Raw genomic sequence first — 27,969 nt, 5'->3', positions numbered from 1 at the left:
GAAAGTGAGAGAAGATATGGGAGGAACAGACTGATTCAAATTACTGGTAATGTTCTAATACTTAGTTCAAATGAAATATATAACCTGCATTAAGACACATTATAATATAATAATGAAGAGAGATGAACAAAAAACTAAACAACTAAATGCAGATGGGATTATAAAAAACCACAAAATGCAAGGCATGGGTGGCTCATGCCTATAATCCCAGCACTTTGGAAGGCTGATGTGGGAGGATTGCGGCCAGCAATTCAAGACCAGCCTAAGCAACAAAGCGAGACTCCATCTCTACAAAAAAATTAAAAATTAGCTGGGCATCGTGATACATACCTGTGGTCCTGGTTACTTGGGAGGCCGAGGAGAAAGGACTGCTTGAGCCCAGAAGTGCAAGGCTACAGTGAGCAATGATTGCCACTGCACTCCAGCCTGGGTGACACAGGGAGACCTTGTCTCTAAACAAATAAAAATTAAGGGCCGGGCACGATGGCTCAAGCCTGTAATCCCAGCACTTTGGGAGGTCGAGACGGGCGGATCACGAGGTCAGGAGATCGAGACCATCCTGGCTAACATGGTGAAACCCCGTCTCTACTAAAAAATACAAAAAAAAACAAAAAAACAAACAAAAAAAAAAACTAGCCAGGCGAGGTGGCAGATGCCTGTAGTCCCAGCTACTTGGGAGGCTGAGGCAGGAGAATGGTGTAAACCTGGGAGGCGGAACTTGCAGTGAGCTGAGATCTGGCCACTGCACTCCAGCCTGGGCAACAGAGTGAGACTCCGTCTCAAAAAAAAAAAAAAAAAAAAAAAAAAAAGGCTGGGCGCAGTGGTTCATGCCTGTAAAGCCCAGTACTTTCAGAGGCAGGGGTAAGACAGCTTGAGGTCAAGAGTTTGAGACCAGCCTGGTCAATATAGTAAAAGCCCATCTCCACACAGAAAAAAAATTAAAAAAAAAAACAAAATTAGCTGAGCACAGCAGCATATACCTGTAGTCCCAGGTACCTGGGAGGCTGAAGCAGGAGGATCACTTGGGCCTAGGTGTTTGAGGCTGCAATAAGCTATGACTGTACCTCTGTACTTCCGCCTAGGTGACAGAACAAGACACTGTCTCAAAAGAAAAACTTTTTTTTGAAATGGAGTCTCGCTCTATCACCCAGGTGGGAGTGCAGTAACATGCTCTCAGCTTACTGAAACCTCTGTCTTTCAGGTTCAAGCAATTCTCATGCCTCAGCCTCCTGACTAGCTGAGATTACAGGTGTCACCACCAGGCCTGGTTAATTTTTGTACTTTTAGCAGAGACAGAGTTTCACCATGTTGGCCAGGCTAGTCTCGAACTCCTGACCTCAAGTGATCCACCCGCCTCGGCCTCCAAAAGTGCTGGGATTATTGGCAAGAGGCCACGGTGCCCGGCCAATAATAACTTTTTTAAAAACTAAAAATTTTAAAAGGTTGGTTTTATACAAATAGGAAACAAGGATGAGATTAATTTCTGTATTTCTCAATATCTTTATTAACTGTATCATCCTCTTGGTATTCCATGAAATGGCAAGATAGGGGAGTCAACCCAATCTTGACTTTCTTCGCTCTCTCACCTTCCAGTAGCAATTAGTCAATAATTTCTATCAACTCTATCAGTGAAAATATCTCAGGCTGGGCGTGGTGGTTCACTAGGAATTTGAGAACAGTCTGTGTAACAAAGTGAGACTCTGTCTCTACAAAAAATTAGCTAGACGTAGTGCTGCATGCCTAGGGTCCCATCTACAAAGGAGGCTGTGAAAGAAGGTTGCTTGAACCCAGAAGGTCTCTTGATCCTAGGTCAAGCCTGCACTGAGCTGTGTTCATGCCCCTGCACTTTAGCCTGGGTGACAGAGTGAGACCCTGTCTCCAAAACAAAACAAAACAAAACAAGACAAAAAACAACCCTCAAATATGCAGCCATACAGTGAATATGAGCAGACATTAGATGAAGATAAAGGTTCAACCTTCTTAAAATGAGTAAAACTGAAGTTAAATAAAACTGAAATAAAAATGACAGTAGCCTTAGGCTACCTGGGAGGCTGAGAAGGCAGGAGGATGGCTTGGGCCTAAGAGTTTGAGGGTACAGCAGGGTATCATTGTGCCACTGCCCTCCACACCGGGTGACAGAGTAAGAACTTGTTTATTAAAAACAAACAAAACCCCCAAACTTCACGTTACTTTTAAAATTTCTTTCTAATCCCGTGACAGATTAAGTACAAATTACTTGTAAATAAATACGCATTAGGTCACCTTGACTGAGTTAGCTTAGAGACTGAATAAGTATAATGTGGGAGAAATGCAATATGATTTTTTTCTCACAAAGATATCTGCTTTTGAAATGACTACCCACCATCTGTAGGTCCACATTCCAAAAGGATGACACACCCACTTTCTGTATTGGTAAGGCAAGCCAAATTTGAAATCAATTCTTTAATTAGCTATGATTCCAAGATAAAGTTACATAATATTAATAGCTATTTACATGGTAATAGCACAGTTAGAGACAGACTCTCTATAAGTGGAAAAATCCAGAGACAATGCTCAGGTCTTTGTTTTGGTTTTTAAGATGGGGTCTCGCTGTGTTGCTCAGGTCCACCTGACTCGGACTTTTAAGGTGATGTCTGTTAAGCATTTAATGGTAGGGCCAGGTGTGGTGGCTCACACCTGTAACCCCAGCACTTTGGGAGGCCGAGGTGTGGGGATTCTTGAGGAGGTCAAGAATAGCCTGGGCAACAGAGCAAGACCCTGTCTCTAAAAAAATAAAATAAAGAATTTAATGGTGTGTTGTCCATCTCTCAAGATGCTATGTGGAACAGCATGTAAAGCAATTTCTATTCCACAAAATATTTGTTTAAATCTGCTATGTCTTCTTGAAAAAAGAAAAAGTCTCTCTTTGGTCTAAATTCTGGTCTGAATCATAAACCCTTAGGAGGCTGCAGCCTCTCCATGAATCTCATGTCATTTTGTTGTGGTTGATAAACCAACAGGTTAAAAATCCTTCCCCAAAAACATGTAACCTGACCCATATCTGCAGCGTTAAAGAGGATTAAACGACTTAAACAAGAAGGCATATAACTTAAACTAGTGGGTCATGTGCCAAAGACATTCTAGTAATAACATGGCTAGGAAAAACAGTATGAAAAAAGGTCTAATAACTATTTCCTAACAGGTTGAAAGAACTGGGAGAGGCATACTGGAGAAGAGATTTAAATGTTTGCCACATAGCTGCCTTTAATGTAAGCATGTAATAATCATGCACTATGACTATTTGGCAGGAACCACCCTCCATTTTCTGCACTTCATTTGTAAACTGCCAGCAGTTATTTTCAAAAACAGACTGAATCATGCTACTTCTATTTTCTGATGACTTCCTAATATCTGCAAGGTAACAACCCTTCAAAATCAGTCCCATAGCCATCTCCAGAGCTGCATGCACTTGACCAGAGTACCTGCTCCCCACAGACCTCTTGGCAATCATTCCAGAATATGAAACCTACATTCATTTTTTTTCCCCTTACTTGTTCCTGTATAAAAGGTCACATCCTTTGTGAAGACTTCCCTAAAGGACCCAAGCAAAACTAATAAGTGTTTCTTCTGCATGAGTCTCTACTTAAAGTCAGAACTATTTTCATAGTAACATTAAGATGTTATTTGCCTTTGCATTCTCATTCTCACACAGATTTAGAGTCTGACACTTTAGAGGCTGCATGATGCACAATGAAATGATCAGTCAGATAGCGAAAACAATGCACTCGTGAATTCTTTCAAAAGTTCCTCAGTCTTGATTTATATTACAGATGGTACCTGACTTATAATGGTTTGACTTGTGGCATTTCAACTTTACAATGGTGCAAAAGCGATACGCATTCGGTTGAAACCATAATCTGAATACCCATATGATCATTCTGCTTTTCATTTTTGATGTAATACTCAGTAAATTACACGAGACATTCAATACGTTAGTAGGCTTTGTGTTACATGATTTTGACCAACTGTAGGCTAATGTAGATGTTCTGAGCATGCTGAAGGTAGGCTAGGCTAAGTTACGTTTGGTAGGTTAGGTGTATTAAATGCATTTTCGACATATTTTCAACTTATAATGGGTTTATCAGAACATAATCCCATTGAAAGCCAAGAACCATCTGTATAGCAAACATCAACAAACATAATCCATATAAACTGAAGCATCTGGGGTTCTCCTAGATATTTTTTAAGAGTATAAAGGAGTCCTGAGACCAAAAACTTGGAGAACTTACAGTCTCATAGATTTCTGTCTTGTCAAAAGCAGAATGAAGCACATGGCAAGAAGCCAGTCAATACTTCTGTGAGACTGATCACGTCACTCCCTATATTTAACTGCAAGGATTTCATAAAGCCAGCAATATACAGCCCAAGCTCACAACCTTTGGCATCACAATCTCTATAACCTAGCTACAACCTACCTTTGTAGCCTATTCTTTCTATGTCCTTATTTGAACTTTGTATTGTGGCCAATCTAGTTTATTTCCCATTCTCTAAATAACTTCCCATTTCTGTTTCTGTGACTTCAATCACATTGTTTTACAGAATCAAATACTTTCTCGAATCTGCTCAGTGACATTCTAAACCTCTTTTACTTTTTTTTGAGACAGAGTCTCATTCTGTTTGCCCAGGCTGGAGTGCAGTGGCACGACCTTAGCTCACTGCAGCCTTTGCCTCCTGGGTTCAAGTGATTCTTATGCCTCAGCCTCCCAGGCTGCTGAGATTATAGCGTTGCGCCACCACACCCGGCTAACTTTTGTATTTTTAGTCGAGATAGAGTTTCACCGTGTTGCGCAGGCTGGTCTCCAACCCCTGACCTGAGGTGATCTGTGTAACTCAGCCTCCCAAAGTGCTGGGATTACAGTCATGAGCCACCGCGCCCAGCCTTCTAAACCTCTTTTTCTACGTTCAGCTCAAATACTACTTTCTTTGTGAAGCATTCCTCCATCAAAAATTACACGATGCCTTTTAAGAATTCTTTTTTTATTTTTTAAGAGATAGAGTCTTGTTTGGTCACCCAGGCTGGAGTATGGTGGCAGAAGCAGACCTCACTGCAACCTCAAACTTCCGGGCTTAAGCAATCCTTCCATCTCTGCCTCCCAAGTAGCTGGGACAACAAGTGTGCATCACCATATCTGGCTAGGTTTTTTTCTTTTTTGTAGAGACGAGGTCTCACTATAATATGTTGCCCAGACTAGTCTCAAACTCCTTAGCCCAAATGATTCTCCCACCTCAGCTTCCCAAAGTGGTGGGATTACAGTCATGAGCCACCACACCTGGCTCCTGCGTAATAATTCTTACAGCCCTTCCTATGTAGAGTTTTCCATGAACAAATAATACTATACTTCATTTTATCGCCAACGCCCCAAATGCTGAAATTATTTTTTTCATGTATGTGTAGCACAAAAAAATAGCTTCAATTGGTAGAGGATATTGACTGTATGTCGCATGACATGACTTGCCCACAGCAAGAGGCATATATCAAATATCCAAAATGCGTGATTTGATGAAACAATCCCCCAAAGGCAGACAGTTATATTTTGTAACAAAAGTCAATTTCTTCCTGAAAATATACATCCTACTACCTAATAAATATGAGGAAAGTCACGTAAATCCTAGTCAGTCCTTAGAAATTAAATGTTCAATTATGAGCTATTCAGAAGTTTGAGTATATATTTCAATATGTTTTTACAATACTTGAAAGAGCCTTTTAAATATAACAAAGAGAAAGCAGCCCATTCCACATGATGTAAGTCTGATGATCAAATATGGTTCCACATTTTTCTTACATGCATTGGCCTAGGGTATTTTCACACATGGTGTTTTAGAAGTGCCTGACTTTAAAAATAATGTTATGGAAATCCTCATGGTGAGAAGAGTGAGGCTACTTATAAGCTATGAATAGTATCTGAGGCGAGAATTCTAACAGTCATTTCTGGGCTATATGTTCTTAGAAAGTTACTTCTTCAGTATTATTTATTGTCAGGATTATCTTAATCTCATAATGTCTAGACTAGTCCTTAACCTTCTTAAAAACTAGGAATGATTAGTTGGGTTAACACAGAGCTGTGACAACTGGCTCAAGATGTACTCATTGGAAACCTGTATTCCATAGGTTATTAAGGAGCTCAGTAGACAATCTACTCATTGACATATTTTTAAAAACTCTGATTATTCTATTTGTGATTAAATTTCACCAAAAGTCATCAACTTGCAAGGAAAACACTTCAATTAACCTAATCCCTCAAAATCTGTCCAAACCAGAATTGAGATGCAGACAGTAAATCCACTCAGTAGCAAAAGAAATGAAATTAATACTTGAGATCAGGAAATATAAATGACGGTAACAACAAAAGGTTTTTGACAAACCCTTGACTAGCCCTTGAATGTACAAGTACATTCCAACTCTCTTGAGGGAAAGCGCTGGTGTCCTAAAAAGGGACTAAAAATCATTGTGTTAAATAACTGATTTAGGAAAGTGTCCTTATCCTTAGGAAATATATGGTGGACTATTTAGGCTACAAAGAATCGTCATGTCTTCATATTACTTTGAAGTAATTCAGGCTGGGCGCGGTGGCTCACGCCTGTAATCCCAGCACTTTGGGAGGCCAAGGCAGGCAGATCTTGAGGTCAGGAGATGGAGATCATCCTGGCTAACATGGTAAAACCCCATCTCTACTAAAAATACAAAAAATTAGCCGGGAGTAGTGGCGGGCACCTGTAGTCCCAGCTACTGGGAGGATGAGGCAGGAGAATGGTGATAACCCAGGAGGCAGAGCTTGCAGTGAGCAGAGATCGTGCCACTGCACTCTAGCCTGGGTGACAGAGCGAGACTCCGTTTCAAATAATAATAATAATAATAATAATTCAAGAAAAAGAACATTTATTTAGAAGGCTAAATAAATATCAAAAAGTTGAACCTAACTAGTAGGTATACAAGATTTCACTGTGCTATCCTATCAACATATCAGTATGTTTGCTCTAAGTAAACAAATTATAAGATAGGCAATTTTGTTTAGTTTCCAAGTCATGTAAAAGAATATCTACCTGTAATCCTAGCAAAACACAAGCATAAAATGTGGCCTTGGGTTGAGCGCAGTGGCTCATGCCTGTAATCCCAGCACTTTGAGAGGCCAAGGAGGGATGATGGCTTGAGCTCAAGAGTTTGAGACTAGTCTAAGCAACATAGTGAGACCCTGTCTCTACAATAACTAAAATAAGTAGCCCAGGATGGTGGTGCACGCCTGTAGTCCCAGCTACTTGGAGGCAGAACTAGGAGATTACTTGAGCCTGGGAGGTCAAGGCTATAGCGAGTCATGATCATGTCCCTGTATCCAGCCTGGGAGACATAGCAAGACCCTGTCTCTTTAAAAAATAAAAATAAAAACATAAAGAAAAATTTAATAAAATCTTTAATAGAGCTTTCTAATAAAAGCCTTAGTTATGTAGTGAAGAAAATTTTCTTTGAAAATCAAATATATGTTATCTGAATAATAAATCAATTTAATGACTTCCACATGGGAGTATATTCTCAATTGAACAGTTAGAGTAAGACTTGAAAAAATATAGGTCAGACTCAGGCCAGGCGTGGTGGCTCACACTTGTAATCCCAGCACTTTGGGAGGCTGAGGCAGGCAGACTGTTGGAGTCCAGGAGTTTGAGACCGGCCTAGGCAACATGGCAAAACCCTGCCTCTATAAAAAAACAAAAAAATCAAGGTGTGGTGATGCACCCCTATGGTCCCAGCTATTTGGGAGGCTGAGCTGGGAGAATCACCTGAGCCCAGGATGCAGAGGTTGCAGTGAGCCAAGATTGTGCCACTGCACTCCAGTCTAGGCAACAGAGTGAAACCCTGTCTCAAATACATATGTCAGACTCTGACATTCTTTTGGTCAAACTGCTCCACTTCCTCCACTTTGCATAAAGTAAACATCACAATAACCCACAAATTACCTTAACATCTCATATCCTTCCCTCCCCCACCAATCGAGCTATTATGACTTCACATGAGCCTCCTTGCTGTTCTTCAAGTATGCCAGGTACCTCCTACCCAGAGGGCTTTACACTGGCTTCTCCCAATACTGGGAACACTCTTACACTGCATGTCTACATAGCACTCTTGCTCACCTTATTTACATCTTCGCTCAAAAGTCACTTTCTCAATGAGACTGTCCCTGATCATTTAAAATTGTAATTCCCACACTTTACTCATATTCTTGCAACCCTGCTTTGCTTTTCACAATAGCACATCAGCCAACATACTCTTCATAAATAATTACATCTATACACGCTAAGTTTTACTTATTTGATTAGACTGCTGTCAATCTTACACTCGATAAATATAAAACATAAAGGGGAGAAATTTTGGTTTACTTTACCAGTATCCTAGCATCTAGAACACAAAGAAATGATGTGACAATATGATACACTGAGTTTGATTTTTTGTGATTATGTCCAAGAAAGCTTCTCTGGCACAGGCTCATGCACTGAATGACACTGACTGAATTTTGGTGTAAGGTTTTTGGTTTTTATTTGAGACAGGGTCTCGCTTAGTCACGTAGGCTGGAATGCAGTGGTGTGGATCACAGCTCACTGTAGCTTGGGCTCAAATGATCCTCTCACCTTGTGTTCCTGAGTAGCTAGGACTAAAGGTTTGCACCACCATGCTCAGCTAATTTTTTTATTTCTATTTTTTTGTACAGATGGGGTCTTGCTATGTTGACCAGGCTGGTCTCTATATCCTGGCCTAAAGCAATCCTCCTGCCTGCCAAAGTGTTGGGATTACAAGCATGAGCCGTAGCACCCAGACTTCTGTGGGTTTTGCTGGTATTCAGTGGCATAGAGAGGAAGTCAACCACAGCTGCTCTGACTGATGCATTTGCCTATTTCAGGAGACAGGTGTTAAGTTCTCAAGAGGGCTTGGGCTCTTTAGTATTATATTTCCCATAGTATCTAAGACAGAACAGTAATTTGGAGCTATTAGGCCTTTAAAGGTGCTTGTTCAATGAATGAAAACCACACAGACAAACCTACATATTTTACTTCTGGCAGCCTGCTACAGTGAAGAGAAGCAGAGCTTTGGGATTAGAGAGATTTAGGTTAAATTTCTGGTTCAGATACACACCTATGTAACCTCTCCATGCCTCAGTTTACTTGCTTTTGCCAAAAAAAAAAAAAGTTACTTCCTCCAAAGGAGTCTCCTAAAAAGAAACTCAAATGGCCAATCAAAAATCTCTATACAACGTGGACTAAATATGGGTACTCAGAAGTATTTTTTGTGTGCCCAGAATGGTCTAGTCAATGAAAAACAAAAAATATATAAATGCACAGAAATTAATAGTTCTTGGTGAATGACCATAGTTAAAAAGATGGACTGAAGAAGACCCTTCTCATAAGCAAACACTCATTTCCTAAATAATTCCTATGGGAAATCACTTAAAATATGAATGTAAGAGGTGTTTGAGTGTTCATCCAGCTTTACTTTCATTTCACCATATACATCGTATATTTCTTCTCTAATCCAAATTCACAATGAAATGTTAGATAGGTTAATGACAGGAACCCAAAACAAGTACTATATTTCTTAAGGAAGCTTATTCTCCCTATAGTATGATTTTATCATAGATAATACTTATGTGTACATATTTGTAACACAGTAAATTATCACAATAAATAGTACCATGAACTCACCACCCAAGTACACTATTATCTTGCTAAGTAAAATCCTTTATCACTTGGTTTCAAACCAGTGTGCTACACAATAAGGCAGTATTTGTGACGTGAAACGTACGAGATACACTGTTGACTTCCTACAATTCTGTTGAGCCAATCCTGAAGGGAGAAACATTTGCTGTTTCTCAATTTATTCCATTTGTCGGAATCCAATATAAATCATATTATCTATAATAGTCCAGCATAAGTTACAGAAACCTATTCTCAACTCACTTGAAATATTCATATTATGGTCTGTATTCCTTACCCTTATTATAAGAGGCCCCAAATTCCATTGCTGCAATTAGTGAGTATGGAACACACTTGAAAGAGGTTAACTGGGAGGCTACTTCCAGATACCGTGAACGAATTTTACTGTTAATGCCACTCAAAAGTCAGCCCTTGTAGTCTCATGTGCCTCCTGTAGCAGTCTAAGCTCTGCATGCTCCACAAACCATAAATTCACGAATGAATCAGGAATCAGGAGAATCCAGCCCCAAAGAAACCAAGGTTGCTAGGTACTTTAGTCTTGTTTCAAATCTCAGTAAACTAGAAATGGCTAAATTTGCAGTCTATTTCATAGCCACTAATGCTCTATGGTATCATCTACCAAAATATGTTTTCAAAACATACATGTAAAAATACATCCCTCATTTGGCAAAGTACACAAATCTCACTGACTCAAAACATTTAGGAAATTAAGACCCAGGCTTCATTAGTCCCAGGTTTTTCCAGCCTATGCTGGGTACTGTCTGATGGTGCAGAATCAGCAAAGAAGAACAGAGAAGTGACTTGGCCTGCTAAATTCAGTCTTCATATAAAAAAAGAAAATAAGTTAATTTCAAACTAAGAATTATAGATACTCTCAAATTGCTTTTAAATCAAAGAGCTGGTACTCTAGGTGTAACAATGTTAAGAAGAATTAAAACAATAATTTGCGCAGAGGGCTGGTATCTTAGTCCATTTTGTGGTGCTATAAAAGCATATCTGAAACTAGGTAACTTACAAAGAAAAAGGGTTTATTTAGCTCACAGTTCCACAGACTTAGAAATTCAAGGGCATGGCCCCGATTCCTAGCAAAGGATTTTATTCTGTGTCCCAACAGGGCAGAGGAGGTCAAAGGAGAAGCAGACAGGTGTAAAGAAGAGAAACCTGAGGAGGGTCCTGAAATTATAACAACCCACTCTGAGGGGAATGAATCCATTACTAGGAGAACTAATCCAATTCCCCAAGAGTGAGAATGGAAACTCATTCACTACTACAAAAATAGTACCAAGCCGTTTATGAAGGATCTGCCTCCACAACCCAAACACCTCCCAACACCATCACATTAGGGATCAAAGTTCAACACAAGTTTTGGCGAGGACAAACAAACCATATCCAAACCCCAGCAGCAGGGATGAGAGGCTTCATTAATCTGAAAAAATGTTTCTGTATAAGCAAAATGAGATGGCTAGACTGGCACTTAATTCAAACAAAGTAGAAAGAACAACAGGGGTAGGCCCTATGCAAACTCATAAAAAATGGTAAGATTTGAGACTTGAAAGGACCTCACTGATATCCACTTCAACTGCCAAGAATGGAGCACTAGGTGTTCAGATGGTATGTTCTGGAGAGCAATAGCTAGCAATTTTAATTTTTACTTCCTATTATCTTTATTTTAATAATAAATGAAAAAGAATAGCCAGGAATGGTGTCATGTGCCTGTAGTTCCAACTACTTGTGAGGCTGAGGTGGGAGAATCACTTGAGCCTGGGAGGTACAGATTGCAATGAGCTATGATCATGCCACCGTACTCCAGCCTGAGTGACAAAGCAAGACACTGTCTTAAAAAATAATAATAATACGCCAGGCACAGTGGCCCATGCCTATAATCCCAGACCTTTGGGAGGCTGAGGCAAGCAGATCACTTGAGGTCAGGAGTTGGAGACCAACCTGGCCAACATGGTGCAACCCCGTCTCCACCCAAAATACAAAAATCAGCCAGGTGTTGTGACACACACATGTAATTCCAGCTACTCAGGAGGCTGAGACAGGAGAATCGCTTGAATCTGGGAGGTGGAGGTTGGAGTGAGTTGAGATCACACCACCATACTCCAGCCTGGGTGACAGAGCGAGACTCCATCTCCAAAAATAAACAAATAAACAAACAAACAGACAAATGAAAATCATTGTATCTAAAGCACAGTGTATATAAATTTCATACAGGTGAGATAAAGATGGAAATAATTAGGCAGAATGACACCTATAATTCTTTAATCAGCAGACATACACAGTTTCACAATGAAAGAAAAGAAAAATATTAATGAACAACGTAAAACATGCTGGGAATATACTGGAAGGCAGGAGAATTGCTTGAACCCGGGAGGCGGAGGTTGCAGTGAGCCGAGATCACGCCACTGCACTCCAGCCTGGGTGACAGAGAAAGACCCCATTTCAAAAAAAAAAAAAAAAAGCCTTTCATATAAGGGCACTTCCATTTGAGAAGCTGGTACTACATATAAAGCTGCTTTATTAATTGCACTTCTCTTTAAGACTGATTAAAGAGAAACAGGTAATTAAGTCCTTAATAGCAAAAATGTCTCCTTTCTGACATCATAAAACAGCACTAGTAAACAATACATTACAGAAAGTATCTAATAATACCTTTTCTTCTACAGATGAGACAATTTAGAGCTAACTAGCAAAGGTAAACTGCTTTTGAAAGTCCTATAGCTATGAAGGGTAGAAACAAAGGTAGAATCTAAGTTTCAACTTCTCAAATACAATGATGACAATGCAGTCTGTAAGAATCACTTTTGATACCAAGAAACAAAGAGACTGAAAGTAACAAGACAGAAAAGTGATTCAGTGTAAACAGAAACCAGGCCCTGCCCCGTGGCTCACACCTGTAATCCCAGCACTTTAGGAGGCAGACGTGGGTGGATCACTTGAGCCAAGGAGTTCGAGACCAGCCTGGGAAATATGGTGAAACCCCGTCTCTACTAAAAATACAAAAATTAGCAGGGCACAGCAGTATGTGCCTGTAGTCCCAGCTACCCGAGAGGCTAAGGCAGGAGGATCACATGAGTTCAGGAGTTGGAGGCTGAGGTTGCAGTAAGCCAAGATCATGCCACTAAACTCTAGCCTGGGCAACAGAGGCAGACTCCATCTCAACAACAACAACAAAAAAAGTAAGCAGAAACCTAACAGCATCTGAAATAGTATACTAATATCAGATAAGATAGACTTTAAGACACAAAATGTTATATAAGACAAAAAGGACATTTTATAAAGATAAAAGGTTCAATACATCAAAAAGATGTAACAATTATAAACATATAAGCAACAACAGAGTCTCTAAATATATAAAGCAAAAACAGAACTGAAGGAATAATTCAACAATAATAGTTGGAGATTTCAATACCCCACTTTCAATAAAGGAGAGAACTATGCAAAAGATAAACAAGGAAGTAGACAACTTGAACGACCCTATCCAATAAGAGCAGAAAACATATTTTTCTCAAATGCACAAAGAACGTTGTCTGGAATAGACCACACGTTAGGCAACAAAACAAGTCTTAATTTAAAAATGCGGAAATCACACAAATTACCTTCTCTGATTACAATGAAATGTAACTAAAAATCAGTAAAAGAAGAAAATCTTTAAAGTTTACATATTTATGAAAATTCACAATAACATCCTCTTAAATAGCCAATGAGTCAAAGAAGAAATCACAACAGAAATTACAAAGTACAGGGGCTGGGCTCAATGGCTCATGCCTGTAATCCCAGCACTTTGGGAGGCCAAGGCGGGTGGATCACCTGAGGTCAGGAGTTCGAGATGAGCCTGGCCAAACATAGTGAAATCCCATCTCTACTTAAAAACACAAAACAAAACAAAACAAAACAAACCACACATACAACAAAAAAAATAAGCCAGGAGTGGTGGTGGGTGTCTGTAATCCCAGGTACTTGGGATTACAGGAGGCTGAGGCAAGAGAATGGCTTGAACCCAGGAGGCAGAGGTTGCAGTGAGCCAAGCTCGCACCACTGGACTTCAGCCTGGGCAACAAGTGTGAAACTCCATCTCAAAAAAAAAAAAGAAACAAAGAAAAGAAAAGAAAAGAAAAAATTACAAAGTACTTTGAGAAGAACAGAAACATAAATAAATATATCAAAACTTACGGAATGTCACAAAAACAGTACTGAGGGAAATTCATAGAGCTGTAAACACCTACATTACTAAATAAGATCTCAAATAACATACACTATCTTAAAACAACTAGGAAAAAAAAGCAAATTTAACCCAAAGCAAGCAGAAGGAAAAAATGAAGATTAGAGTGGAGAGAAATTATAGAACAGAAAAACAAAGAATCAATGAAACAAAAAAGCTGGTTCTTTGAAGAGACAAAATTGACAAGCCTTTACCTGGACTGACTTTAAAACAAGAAAAGCAAGTGGATGAAATTACTATAATCAGTAATGAAAATGAGGACATTACTATTGACAGTTATGAGAGAACACTGTGAACTTAAAAAGATAGCTTTGAGATATAATTCACATAATATAGAATTCACCAATTTATTGAGATGTAATTCACATAATATAAAATTCACCCATTGAAGGAGTACAATTCAATGAAATTTAGCATATCAACAGATACGTGCAACCATCCCTATGGTAAAATTTAAAACATTTTCATTACTTCAAAGAGGTATCCTTTTGCAATCAACCCCAAATCCTCCATTCCACCTATGCAGAGCAACCATTAATCTACTTTGTTTTTATAGATTTCCCTCTTCAGGACTTTTCTTATAAATGCAATCATATAGTATATTGGCTATTTTCACTGGCTTTTCACTTACCAAATGTTTCCAAATTCATCCATGATGTGGCATATGTCAATACTTCATTCCTTTTTATAGCCAAGTAATATTCCATTGTATGGATATACTACATTTTGCTTATCACACATCAGATGATGGACATTCCAGTTGTTTCCCCTTTTTGTTGTTATAAATTTTTTGCCAACAAATTAGATAGTCTACATGAAACGAATAAATTCCTATAAGACACAAACTACCAAAACTGACTCATTAAGAAATGTTTAAATCTCAGTAGAATTATAACGAGTTAAGAGACAGAATCAGGGCTGGGTGCGGTGGCTCACACCGGTAATCCCAACACTTTGGGAGGCCGAGGCGGGTGGTTCACAAGATCAGGAGATCAAGACCAGACTGGCCAACACAGTGAAACCCTGTCTCTACTAAAATATAAAAATTAGCCAGGTGTGGTGGCACGCACCTGTAGTCCCAGCTACTCCAGGGGCTGAGGCGGAAGAATTGCTTGAACCCAGGAGGCAGAGGTTGCACTGAGCCAAGACCACACCATTGCACTCCAATCTGGGTGACAGAGTGAGACACCGTCTCAAAAAAAAAAAAAAAAAAAAAAAAGAAAAAGAGAGACAGAATCGGTAATCAAGAAAGTAAGAAAAGCCCAGGACGTGATGGCTTTACCAGTAAATATTACCAAATGCTTAAAGAAGAATTAACTCCAAAGCTCCTCAAACTTTTCTTAAAAAAAAAAAAAAAAAGAACAATTCCTAACTTATTCTTTGAGGCTGGTATTATCTTAATACCAAAACTAGACAAAGATATCACAGGAAAAAAAACTACAAACAATCCGTGAATACAGATGCAAAAATCTTCAACAAAACACTAGCAAACTGAATCTGATAGCATGTTAAATGGATTATTTACAAAGGCCAAGTTGGATTTATCAAAATAAAAACCAAAAAACAACAACAACAAAAAGGGAGGGTGGTTCAACATGTGAGAATCAATTACAGAATAAACTAAAATTTTGGACTGCAGTTGATGATGATGTGTTAAAGTAGGTTTATCAACAAATGTACCACTCTGGTATGGGATATTGATCGTGGGGGAAACTGTGTATGTGGGGGGTAGTCAGGTGGTATGCAGGAACTCCGTAATGTCTACCAAATTTTGCTATGTACCTAAAACTGCTCTAAAACATAAAGTCTACTAAAAAAAAAAAAAACAACGGGGGGGTGGGGCATGAATCTGAGTAGGTATTTTCCAAGGAAGACATAAAAATGGCCAATAAACACATGATATTCAAGATCATTAATCATCAATGCAAATACAAACCCCAACATCAAACCACTAGACTGGCTATTAAAGGTAAAAATAGAAAAATAAGTATTGACAAGGATGTGAAGAACTTAGAAATGTCATACATTATGGGTAGGAACATAAAATGGTATAGCCACTATGAAAAACAGGCTGGCAGTTTCTCAAAAAGGTAAACAAAATTACCATGTAACTCAGCAATTCTACCCCTAGGTATATACCCAATCAAAAGAAGTGAAAACCCTCTGTTCACAAAAAAGCTTGTATATAAGTGTTCATAGCAGCATTTTTCATAGTAGTGTAAAAGTGGAAACAAAATGTCCATGAATTGACAGATAAATATAATTGGGTATATGACAGATAAATATAATTGGTTATATCCACCCAAAGAAATAGTCAGCACTGACAAGAATGAGGTACTGATGGATGCTACAACATGGATGAACCTTGAAAACATGCTAAGTCAAAGAAGCAGACACAAAAGGCCACATATTACATGATTCTGTTTATATTAAATGTCCAGAATAGGCAAACCCATAGAGACAGAAAGCAGATTGTTAGTGGGTACCACAGCTGAAGAGCAAAAGGACTGGGGAGTGACCGCTTAATAAGTATGTGATTTCCTGTTGGGATGAGGAAAATGTTCTGGAATTAGACAGTGGTGACAGACACACAGCATTGTAAATAGAGCAGAAGCTATTATACTTTTAAGCAGTTAAAATGAGGAATTTTATATTACAGGATTTTCTCCTCAGCTAAGAAAACCCACAAAACAATGAACTGAAACCCATTCAGCAACATATAAATTAACATAATCATAAGTCATTTCTTTTTTTTCACCTACAGTTCCATCCATCTTTCAGTATTCTTCTATCTGTCTATTCAAAACCTGGATCTACAAACAGCAACCAGATAATTCACAACTGTAATACCATTAACAATTACAAGACAATTTTTTTAGTTCTAGCTACCAAAAGAAACAGACAAGAGAAAACAAATCATGTACTAATCTTAAAAGACAAGTTTATACTGATCATTGTACTTACTTTTTAGTGCAGGCAAACCCAATTACTTAAGTAAGCTGACAGGAATACAAACATATATTAACCCTGTCCCTTGAAAGCAGCAGTGACTCACCAAGTTTCTCTGGCTCATCGGGCCCTGTGCCCGCAATGCAGCTGCTCTCCAGGCCGTAGGTGGGATCCACTTTCCCAGAGGCTCGTGCTGCTTCTTGTACTTTCTTGACATGAGCTTCAACCAATTCCAGCGGTACCTCCTCCCGGACCCGAGAAAACTCCTCTGGTTCAAGAATAAAAATGGAACAGCAATCTAACTTTGCACAAAAATTTGCTTCAGTGTAAAACCACCATCGGGAAACCCAACACAATATTATTGTCTTAGGTGTAGCAACCTCTTCAGGCTCTCAGTCCCTCTACACCAGCAAAATGAGAGGACTAAATGAGATTTAAAAAAATAATAATAATGAAATTCTATGGCTCTACATTTTATCCTACACATCACAGAGCCTTGATATAAGAGATCTTTCAACTCATACCAGCAATAATCAAAACTGCTGTCCATATTTTAACTTTGCTTACTAGATTAATAAATCAAAAAAACAAAAACAGCAAGGATTAAACACCCATAAAACCAAGAAAGAGTTCTATGATGTGACGAAGTTCTAGTTATAATTAATGTGTAACCCATGCATATCAAATGACTTCCTTTGCTAGTTATACCAAATTATAAATTAATCACAAAATATACAATAAAAAACCTCTGTCCCTCCAATTCCTAAAGCTCTTAATTTTAAGACGCATTACTTAAAAATTTTGTAATACTTTCATAAAGAATATGGTATTTTTCACAGGTAATATCTGATTTTTGTTATTTACGTTAAAAGAAATGAATGTAATGGCTGGTAATATTCAAATTGAGATAAACTGAGTTTTTCTGTTGAGGAGATGGTTTAGGGAAGTCCATACCCAAAGCCGCTTTTGCTGCAGCAGATGCCACGCGAGGGTCCACCACAGATGCCAAAAAAGCAACAGTACTCATGACTGGATTTCCTGACTGACTAAAGGGGACAGGCTGGTAGGCCAAAGGCCCAAGGGAAGCATCTGAATTCTCAAGGTATGGGTCCTCAATGGGAAGTCTCAAAAAGTGGAGGATGCATTCATCCTGAGTACGACTTCCAACATGTTCCGACACTTTGTTCCAATCATCCTTATACATCTCCAGGGCCTAAAACAGAAAAAAACAGATGCTTTCATGTCCAGTAACAAGAAAGTAATGTGTAATATTAGAAGTTCTTTATATAGCTTTTTAAAAAAAAAAAATTAATGCAAATAGTTAAGCATAAATAGAAAGATTTGATGGCTTTCCTTATATTATTTTCAATCAGGCAAGAAAAATAAATAAAAGACATGCATACTATAAAGAAAGAAGTATTCCAAGCATGGTGGCTCACGCCTGTAATCCCAGCACTTTGGGAGGCAGATCACCTGAGGTCAAGAGTTCGAGATCAGCCTGGCCAATGACATGGTGAAACTCCATCTCTACTAAAAATACAAAAATTAGCCGGGCATGGTGGTGTGTGCCTGTACTCCCAGCTACTCAGGAGGCTGAGGTACAAGAATCGCTTGAACCCAGGAGGCAGAGGTTGCAGTGAGCCGAGATTGCATCACTGCACTCCAGCCTGGGCGGCAAGAGTGATAGAAAGAAAGAAAATAGGGAAGGAAGGAAGGGAGGGAGGGAGGGAGGGCTGATATTTTTACTAATACAGACAGACATGACTGTTTATATAGAAAATTCCAAGGAAGCTATAAAAAAAAGTACTAAAACTAAACAGCTGAGCAAAGTCAAAGGATAGAAGGGCAATAAACTCAACTATATATCCATATATAATAGCAATGAACAATTTTAAACAGGAAGAAAAAAAGTATTTAAAGTAACATAAAAACTGGGTGTGGGGGCACACATCTGTAGTCCCAGCTACTCAGGGGGCTCAGGCGAGAGGATCTCTTCAGCCCAGGAGTTCAAGGCCAGCCTGATAAACACAGCAAGACCCTGTCTTAAATAGCATAATTAAATACTTAGGAGGAGGAATAAACATAATAAAGAATGTATAAGAGTAACAGACTGGAATGAGTAAAACATGAGAGAACTAAAAGACCCAAATAAAATAACGAAGAGATATATTGTGTTCATTCACCAGAAGTCTCAGTATTAAGATGCCAATTATTTCCAAGTTGAACTTTAGATTCAATACAATTCCAGTCAAACTCCAAGTAGGCTTCTTTTTAGTAGAAATTGATAAAACTGATTCTAAAATTTATAAACTACATACATTTCTACTTGTATAATTTATTATTTTTTCAGAGAAAATCCTGAAAGAAACCAACAAAAAGTTTAAAAGGGGTCTCCGAGGGAAAAATGGATAGAACAGTAGAAAGAAAACCACAACTATGTGGTGTTAAGAAAGTTGAGGAATTAATTGGATAACAAGAATTTATTTAGTGGCATACTGAAGTTGCTACTCTAACACCATTCTCTCCAGGACCAAGGTTCTCAATGAAGAGTAATTTTTGCCCCCTTGAGGACATTGGCAATGTCTGCAAACATTTTGGTGGACCCAACTGGGGAAGTGCTGCTGGTATCTAAGAACAAGGAGGGGCCATATATGCTGTAAAACATATATGAACCCTCCACTCCAACAACAACAAAACTAGCCCAAATGTCAATATTGAATGCTCCAACTGAAAAACCTTGCATTAGAGCCTAATTTGCTGATCTACACTGTGAGATTGAGCTTTCTATAACAATAGTTGTCTCCATGTTTTACTTTTTCAGTTAATTATTTTACTTCAAAGTTTGTTTGTTTTTTTTTAATTTTTAGAGATGAGTTCTCACTATATTGCCCAGGATGGTCACGGACTTCTGAATTCAAACAATCTTCCCACCTCAGCCTCCCAAAGTGCTGAGATTACAGGTGTGAAATACTGTGCCTGGCCATCAATTAATTCTTAACTCTGGGTTCCAACTGCTGCTCAGGCTTTCATTTCTGCTGGAATGGTATAGGACTTCTCAAAACCCAAGAGAGCAAACGGTCTGAGTCATTAAATCCCTTGAAACACTAGGCTAATTCTAGGTTTCCTCTTGATATTCAGTGACCTCTGGATATTCAGTAACCTCAGGTAGTTTGAGAAGGAATTACTTTTTGAAAGACCCAGATTGTAAGAAAAAAGAAAAATAAATCTATCTCACGCAGGTCCATGGAAGTAGAAATATATCTACTGGGGCTGTATTATGTTTCTAATTATAAATAGGGATTTTCTAGGCATGCTCTATCAAGCCCTTTTCCAATGAAGTTTTTATTTTAAAAATATTTTTTCATGTTCCTTTCGCCAGGGAACAATAAGAAAGTTCACCAAGTTTTTTTTCCAGAATAAAGGTGGAGTTGGGGAACCTTCTGAGATACAAAATCCAAGCAAGAATCAGCATCCAGAAGAGCACAGAGTTGAGAATCAGTAAATGTCTGAGCCTGGGAACTGAGAGTAATGTTAATAAGAGAGGCAAATAAAGAGATGTTTTCAAAAGAGAATACACTGGCCAGGAAGGAGAATGATTCAATTAAAGGTTCAATTAAAGGTTTTTAGTAAGTATCTTATAATACTACAAAACAGCTTTATTCATCCTGCCATAACCCAGGTTCAGGTCTTCATCATCACTCAACCTGGATACGTTCTCTCTCTCTCTCTCTCTCTCTTTTTTTTTTTTTAGAGACACGGTCTTGCTATATTGCCCAGGCTGCTGTCCAACTTCTGGCCTCAAGTGATCCTTCCATCTCGGCCTCATAAATTGATTCTTATAATTACCTTTTTATACTTAATTTCATCCTTCTCCAAGCTGCTAGAGTGAAATATGTTTTACGTAAAACACTCTTTCTCTCCTGCCTAAAACTATTTCATTATGTGTCATTATCTTATGAAACTAAGCCAAACATGATCAGGACACTGCCTACTTCTCCCACCCTATTCCCTACTCTTTTTGTTTCAAGAATACACAGGTCCCACTGATATATTCCTACTAGGTATTGTGCCTATGAACCATTTGTTCTGCACTGGAAACATCATGTTTTAGGACCAACACAGCTATACCATTCCCAGAAGGCTGTTCATTGTCTTATCTACCTGGTCTGTTTGCAAAGCAACTCCTCTGTACAGCTCTTGTGCTCTGGACATACCTCTAATCATAAAGTTGGGAATTCTGCATTCAAGCTTTATGTTTTATCTTTCTCTGTCACCTAGTAGACTATGAATTCCTTAAAGGTACAGACTATGTCCTATAGATCTCAACATGCAGTGTCTGTCATAGTGTCCGACACACAATACCTAATAAAGTTTACTGAACTCAAACCACAGGAAACTGAACTAAACCAAAAAAGAAATCTGACTTTGCCAAGGCTCTCAAATGTAAAAAGGCTGACTATTTTTTAATTAAAAAAAAAAAAAAAGGCTTCTCCTAAACCAAGCTTATCCAAGCCCGCATGTGGCCCAGGATGGCGCTGCATGTGACCCATACAAATTCATAAACTTTCTTAAAACACTATGAGATTTTCTGGGGGATTTTTTTCTTTTAAGCTCATCAGCTATTGTTAGTGTTAGTGTATTTTATGTGTGGTCCAAGACAGTTCTTCCAATGTGGCCCAGGGAAGCCAAAAGATTGAACATCTCTGTCCTTAAGAAAAGTTTTTTAATAGAAGATTTACTATTCCTCTTAGTGTAGTTCAAAAGTACATAGAATGAAATATTTCCTGGGTTGCGTATCAAGAAAAAGTATGTAAAGTGCATGCACACTGTGAGGAAATCTTGCATGTTGGTTACTGAATATCTTCTAATGCTATGTTTCCTGTAATTTAGCTGGCATAAAAAAATGAGAGAAGGCTGGGTGCGGTGGCTCACGCCTGTAATCCCAGCACTCTGGGAGGCCGAGGCGGGATGATAACAAGGTCAGGAGATCAAGACCATCCTGGCTAACATGGTGAAACCCTGTCTCTACTAAAACTACAAAAAAAGTAGCCGGGCTTGGTGGCGGGCGCCTGTAGTCCCAGCTACTTGGGAGGCTGAGACAGGAGAATAGGGTGAACTCGGGAGGCAGAGCTTGCAGTGAGCCAAGATCATGCCACTGCACTCCAGCCTGGGTGACAGAGTGAGACTCCGTTTCAAAAAAGAAAAAAGAGAGAAACTCTTATAGTGATACATAAATGTTAATAAATTATAAGTTTTATTTCCAGGTATAGCCTTTATGTCTATTAATTATCTAAGGGAAAATAAATACCATGAGAAAGCAAAGCATACATGACAAACACTAGAGTTATCAAGGGAGAATCAGTGAGCTTACAAATTCAAGTCTTGTCACTTTAAAGCCCAGGAATAATTACAAACGAACAGGAAGAATAGGGCAATTAGTTGTGAACTTTAAAGAAACTGTGAAGGCCAGGCGCGGTGGCTTGTGCCTGTAATCCCAGCACTTTGGGAGTCTGAGGCGGGCAGATCACGAAGTCAAGAGATCGAGACGATCCTGGCCAACATGGTGAAACCCTGTGTCTTGTGAAAATAACAAAAATTAGCTGGGTGTGGTGGTACGCGTCTGTAGTCCCAGCTACTGGGGAGGCTGAGGCAGGAGAATCGCATGATCCCAGGAGGCAGAGGCTGCAGTGAGCCGAGATCATACCACTGCACTTCAGCCTGGAAGACAGAGTGAGACTCCGTCTCAAAGAAAAAAGAAACTGTGTACCCAGCACAGTGGCTTACATCTGTAATCCAAGCACTCTGGGAGGCTGAGGCAGGAGGATCACTAGAGACCTGGAGTTCAAGACCAGCTTGGTCAGCATAGCAAAACCCTGCCTCTATATTAAATAAGTATGTGCAAAAATATATAGATATGTATGTACATATATATTAATTTGAAAAAAAATTTCTGATCGCCTTAATCACCTTAATCACTGTGGAATAGAGTGGCTCCATTATCTCTCTTTCCTTCTGATGCCCTGATTCTAACAACAGAATTTCAAACTTCCATAAAGACTGTGGTGGTCTTTTGTAGCTTCTTTTTGTTGTTGTGCTATTTTGCTTTTTCACCTCAAACTTCAGACTTTATATGCCTACTCATTCTAATGACACATTTTCAAGTAGAAATTCCCCATACCTTTTTACAACTGAAGTCTTATTCAAACAAGCCGTCATCATCTTGATCTTACACAGTAATTTCTTTTTAAAAAGTTAATATAAAATCTTACATTATCCTTCATTTCTACCAATTAAAGATCTTTCTTTTTCAAACTGCATTCCTTCATCTATTGTATACATTCCACTTTGACTATTTCCAAAATTGAAATGTTGCCTCCAATATTTACAATAAGATAACAAAGAAATGAACATGACCAGATATTAACCTTTAGCATTTACTCAAAAACTGTGCTTTGATAAAAGACTTTATGAAACAAGGTCTTTTAAAAATCAAAGCGGTGGGCTCAAGAATACAAAAAATATTTGGAATGCTTCCTGTGTGGTATATTTGTTTAATAAAATAGTATGCCAGCCTGAGCAACATGCTGAAACCCCATCTCTATTAAAAATACAAAAAAACTAGCCAGGCATGGTGGTGCACACCTGTAGTCCCAGCTACTCGAGAGGCTGAGCTGGGAGGATCGCCTGAGCTCGGCAAATTGAGGCTGCAGTGGACTGAGATTGTGCTACTGCACACTAGCATGGGGGAAGGGAGTAAAACCCTGTCTGGGGAAAAAAAAAAAAAAAAAAGTACGAAGCTATTTTGAAAACAGCAAACCCCAATGAGTCTACCAGATTTATCAATGTATTAGAAAGAGACGATATTTGATTATAAATCCATTTAAAAATACTCATGTGACTTCATATTCTTAAGCTATTGAGTATCTCTAAATAAACTATATAAATGGAAGATGTTAGAGGTAAAAACTGATGTGGAGAAGTCTTTTATTTCTCTTTGTGTAATCACAATTACTGTTGACTGAATTGCAAGTTTAAAAGAAAAATCAAACACTGCACAGATTCCACCTGCAAGAGAGAAAATGCACTATTGTGTAAGAATACTGTGGTTTTCTTGGATGTTTTGTTTTTCGTTTTTTTTGGGGGACGGAGTCTCGCTCCGTTGCCCAGGCTGGAGTGCAGTGGCGTGATCTCTGCTCACTGCAAGCTCCGCCTCCCGGGTTCACGCCATTCTCCTGCCTCAGCCTCCCAAGTAGCTGAGACTACAGGCGCCTGCCACCACGCCTGGCTAATTTTTTGTATTTTTAGTAGAGACGGAGTTTCACCGTGTTACCCAGGATGGTCTCGATCTCCTGACCTCGTGATCCACCCGCCTTGACCTCCCAAAGTGCTGGGATTACAGGCGTGAGCCACCCCACCGGACGTCTTTAAACAGTAGTTCAGTTATTCTTACCTCACTTTTACTACCTACTAATCTTAAATGTGAAAAAGGAGAAAAGTTTCAGCGTCAAAGTGCAGCAAGAACAAGAACAATTGTTGTCCCAGTCATTGTTATATAACTTACTTTCTCTCCAGAGCCCAAAGATTCCAAAACAGCAATACAAAAGTGTGTTTACAGTCACCCACAAGTACTGAAAACACGATTCATTTTAATTAATATTAAAATCTAGTAGATATGGCTATACAAAATAGTCCTGAAATTAAAAGTGAGTCAGTCAGTACCATAGGAAAGATAGTTAAATAAATAAGAAAACAGTGAGTCAGCAAAGCTCTCTGCATATCACTGATACTGAATGGGCATATGAGAACATATTAAAGTAGAGGCAAAAGAACACACAACTAGGGATTGTTTTTTTTTGTTTGTTTTTTTTTTTGAGACGGAGTCTCGCTCTGTCGCCCAGGCTGGAGTGCAGTGGCCGGATCTCAGCTCACTGCAAGCTCCGCCTCCCAGGTTTATGCCATTCTCCTGCCTCAGCCTCCGGAGTAGCTGGGACTACAGGCGCCCGCCACCTCGCCCGGCTAGTTTTTTTTGTATTTTTTAGTAGAGACGGGGTTTCACCGTGTTAGCCAGGATGGTCTCGATCTCCTGACCTTGTGATCCGCCCGTCTTGGCCTCCCAAAGTGCTGGGATTACAGGCTTGAGCCACCGCGCCCGGCGGGATCGTTTTGATTTTGATCACAACAGAGAAAGACAAGGTTTGGGGGAGAAGGAGAAAACAGCAAGAAAAAGTAAAAGAGGAATGCAAAAAAGAAATGAAAATAGTTTGATGCACCAAGGATACTTCTACAGTAATTACAACAATTGGAACAACCTGAAAAACCAAATCAAAGCAGTACAGCAACCAAAATGTCACCAAGTCCACTCTACGTGGTCTGGGAACCCAGAGGGCACCAGGCTCTTTTAGGACTGTGATGTCAAACAATTTCCTTGATAATACTAAGGCACTACTGTCTTTTTCATTATGTCGACATCTGCATTCATGGTGCAAAAGGAGCGGCGACATCTTAGTATAAATCCAGGCAATGACACCAATTGTCTTAGTAGTCACTTTATTCCTAATTGTCACACACTCACAACTTATTTTGTTGTGAGTGTGTGACAATTAGGAATTAGCTTCACTTAAACATCCTCGATGAATCTATAAAAATTATCAATTTAATTGTCTAAATATCTAACTCCACAGTTTTAAAATTCTGTACTATCAATGGGAGATACAGAAAAGGATTTAAGTATCAACTATCAAAGCATGATGGCTGTTCTAAAGGAAAACACATGTGTGATTTAGTTTTGAGCTCCAGTGGACACTTTTTAAAACAGAATACTAAAGGTGAATTTAAAATGCTAGTCACAGGCCAGGCACAGTGGTTCATGCCTTAGTTCCAGAACTTTGGGAGGCCAAGGTGGAAGGATTATTTGAGTCCAGGAGTTTGAGACCAGCCTGGACAACATGGTGAAAGCCCATTGCTACAAAAAATACAAAAATTAGCCAGGCATGGTGGCACATGCCTGTAGTCCCAGCTATTCAGGACTAAAGGTAAGAGGATCGCCTGAGCCTGGGAGGTAGAGGCTGCACTGAGCCATGATCAGGCCACTGCACTCCAGCCTGGGTGACAGAGCAAGACCCTGCCTCCAAATAAAACAAAACAAAATAAAATGCTAGTCATAGAATCTTAGCACACATCCCATATGCATTAATCTGCTTACCTCCAGGAGTAGAAGGGTCTCCTGTTCAGTCCATTCTCTTCCAGCACTAGCACCTTTACTCTAAGGAAACAAAATCAGAAATTTTTTGCTCATTTTTAAAGTTGAATATGGAGCTCAGTAGAATTACTTTCCAAGCTCAGGTGATTGTGTTATACAAACTATCAACATAAGTCTTTGACTAACAGGAATAAAACACTTTAAGGAGCCTAAACTTCTAAAAGAAATGCTGGCTTATTTCAAAGACTGGCTGGGCACGGTGGCTCACGCCTGTAATCCCAGCATTTGGGAGGGCAAGGTGGGTGGATCACTTGAGGTCAGAGTTCTAGACCAGCCAGGCCAATACCATGAAACCCCATCTCTACTAAAAATACAAAAACTAGTCGGGTGTGGTGGCTCTTGCCTATAGTCCCAGCTGCTCCGGTGACTGAGGCAGGAGAACCCAGGGGGCAGAGGTTGCAGTGAGCCAAGGTCGCGCCACTGCACTCCAGCCTTGGCAACAGAGCGAGACTCCATCTCAAAAAAACACAAAAACAAAAACCAAAAAAGACTTCCTGCTGTCAAACAAGGACCCATAACTATTTGGATATGTTATTTCTATTATTTTGATACTTACCAGTATCTTTAGCAAGCTAAAAAGGCATATTAATTTACTGCATACCATAAATGAGCTGTAATACACAAACATAACACACATCTTGGTAATAACTTAAAGACAGTACTTCTTCCAGGATTCAAGGATCAGATGTACTACAGACATAAAACACTGACAGGTTCTTGATTCCAACTGCAGTAAGTCCATACTATCTCATTTTAAAACATCTCTCAAATATAAAAGAACCTCCAAGTGAGTCCGTAAACTCAAAATCACCTTTTCCATGTGAGTCCCTTATAGTTTATGATTCATGTGACAATGTGAGTATAAGAAAAGTGAGACTGGCTTGTGTAAAAACTACAATTTAATCGATTAATTTATATTTCTTGATCTGCATACCCTGCTGCATTCACTCATCTTCAGGAGACTTGATTTGTAGTATAGCTGATATTATCATGCAGCTATAAACATTACTAATTCAAAATATACATTCTAACATATTTCCCTCTCTCAAAACTCTATTTTGAGAGATTACCATTTAATAAATAAACATTTCTACAATCTGTGATTTTCCTGTATATGTCAATAGTTTCTCAGTTTAGATAATTAAATCTCTTAGTGCAATAGTGCTACACAGTGCATGAAAAAATTAAATTCTGTATGAAGGAAGAAAGAAAAAACAAAAATAAAACAACAACAACAAAATTAAACCCTGATTTGCTACATCTCTGGGGCATTCAATTCATAGCATTCTGACACACCCTGTTCACTTGCAAAAAGAAAAAACAAATAATGCATCAAAAATAAGTAGTCTTTTAATAAAGAATAAAAAGTTGACCTAAGCATTGCAGAATTAATAATTAAACTCCTACAGTATGGCTTTGTGAGGAAGAAAAGATGCCTGTATCTATAACACAGAATATACAGCTGAGATCCCCAAGGATTACTTTAAGATAACCAAAGGTTCTTTTAAAAAACCAAAATCAGAGGTAATCACCAATCAGATTTGGAGCCCCAAGAAGAACAAAATTCATTAACATCTAATCTAAATTCTGGAGAAACAAAACCTGAGCAAACATAAGGAAGATCTCTACAACCTAGACCCAGACATTTATTTATAGGGAAGGTCCTCAACAACCATCTCTCCACTTCTCAGCCACAAAGTGTAGAAAGAATTTTTTCTGCCCCACAGACTTAAGTCAATGTTTCTTCCTCTTCTTTTTTTTTTTTTTTAAGATGGAATCTTGCTCTGTCACCCAGGCTGTG

At 38.9% G+C, this 27,969-nt stretch overlaps 1 protein-coding gene across 5 annotated transcripts in view; it reads right to left on the bottom strand.

Moving 5' to 3' along the window:
• Nucleotides 1–27,969, bottom strand: part of SMARCC1 (SWI/SNF related, matrix associated, actin dependent regulator of chromatin subfamily c member 1) — a 198,865-nt gene that overhangs the window by 61,835 nt on the left and 109,061 nt on the right. For all 5 annotated transcript variants that reach the window (XM_021934459.2, XM_031663388.1, XM_031663391.1 and 2 more), the window contains 3 exons: nt 26,112–26,171; nt 17,864–18,122; nt 17,016–17,177 (listed from right to left, as the gene is read on the bottom strand). In XM_021934459.2, the coding sequence (XP_021790151.1) occupies nt 17,016–17,177; nt 17,864–18,122; nt 26,112–26,171 (481 nt within the window). The remainder of the gene's footprint in view (nt 1–17,015; nt 17,178–17,863; nt 18,123–26,111; nt 26,172–27,969) is intronic.

The sequence above is a fragment of the Papio anubis genome, chromosome 2 (genome assembly GCF_008728515.1).
Source record: "Papio anubis isolate 15944 chromosome 2, Panubis1.0, whole genome shotgun sequence".
Lineage (NCBI taxonomy): Eukaryota > Metazoa > Chordata > Mammalia > Primates > Cercopithecidae > Papio > Papio anubis.
The sequence above is the reverse complement of the archived record's forward strand: the minus strand, read 5'-3'. Positions and strand labels throughout refer to the sequence as shown.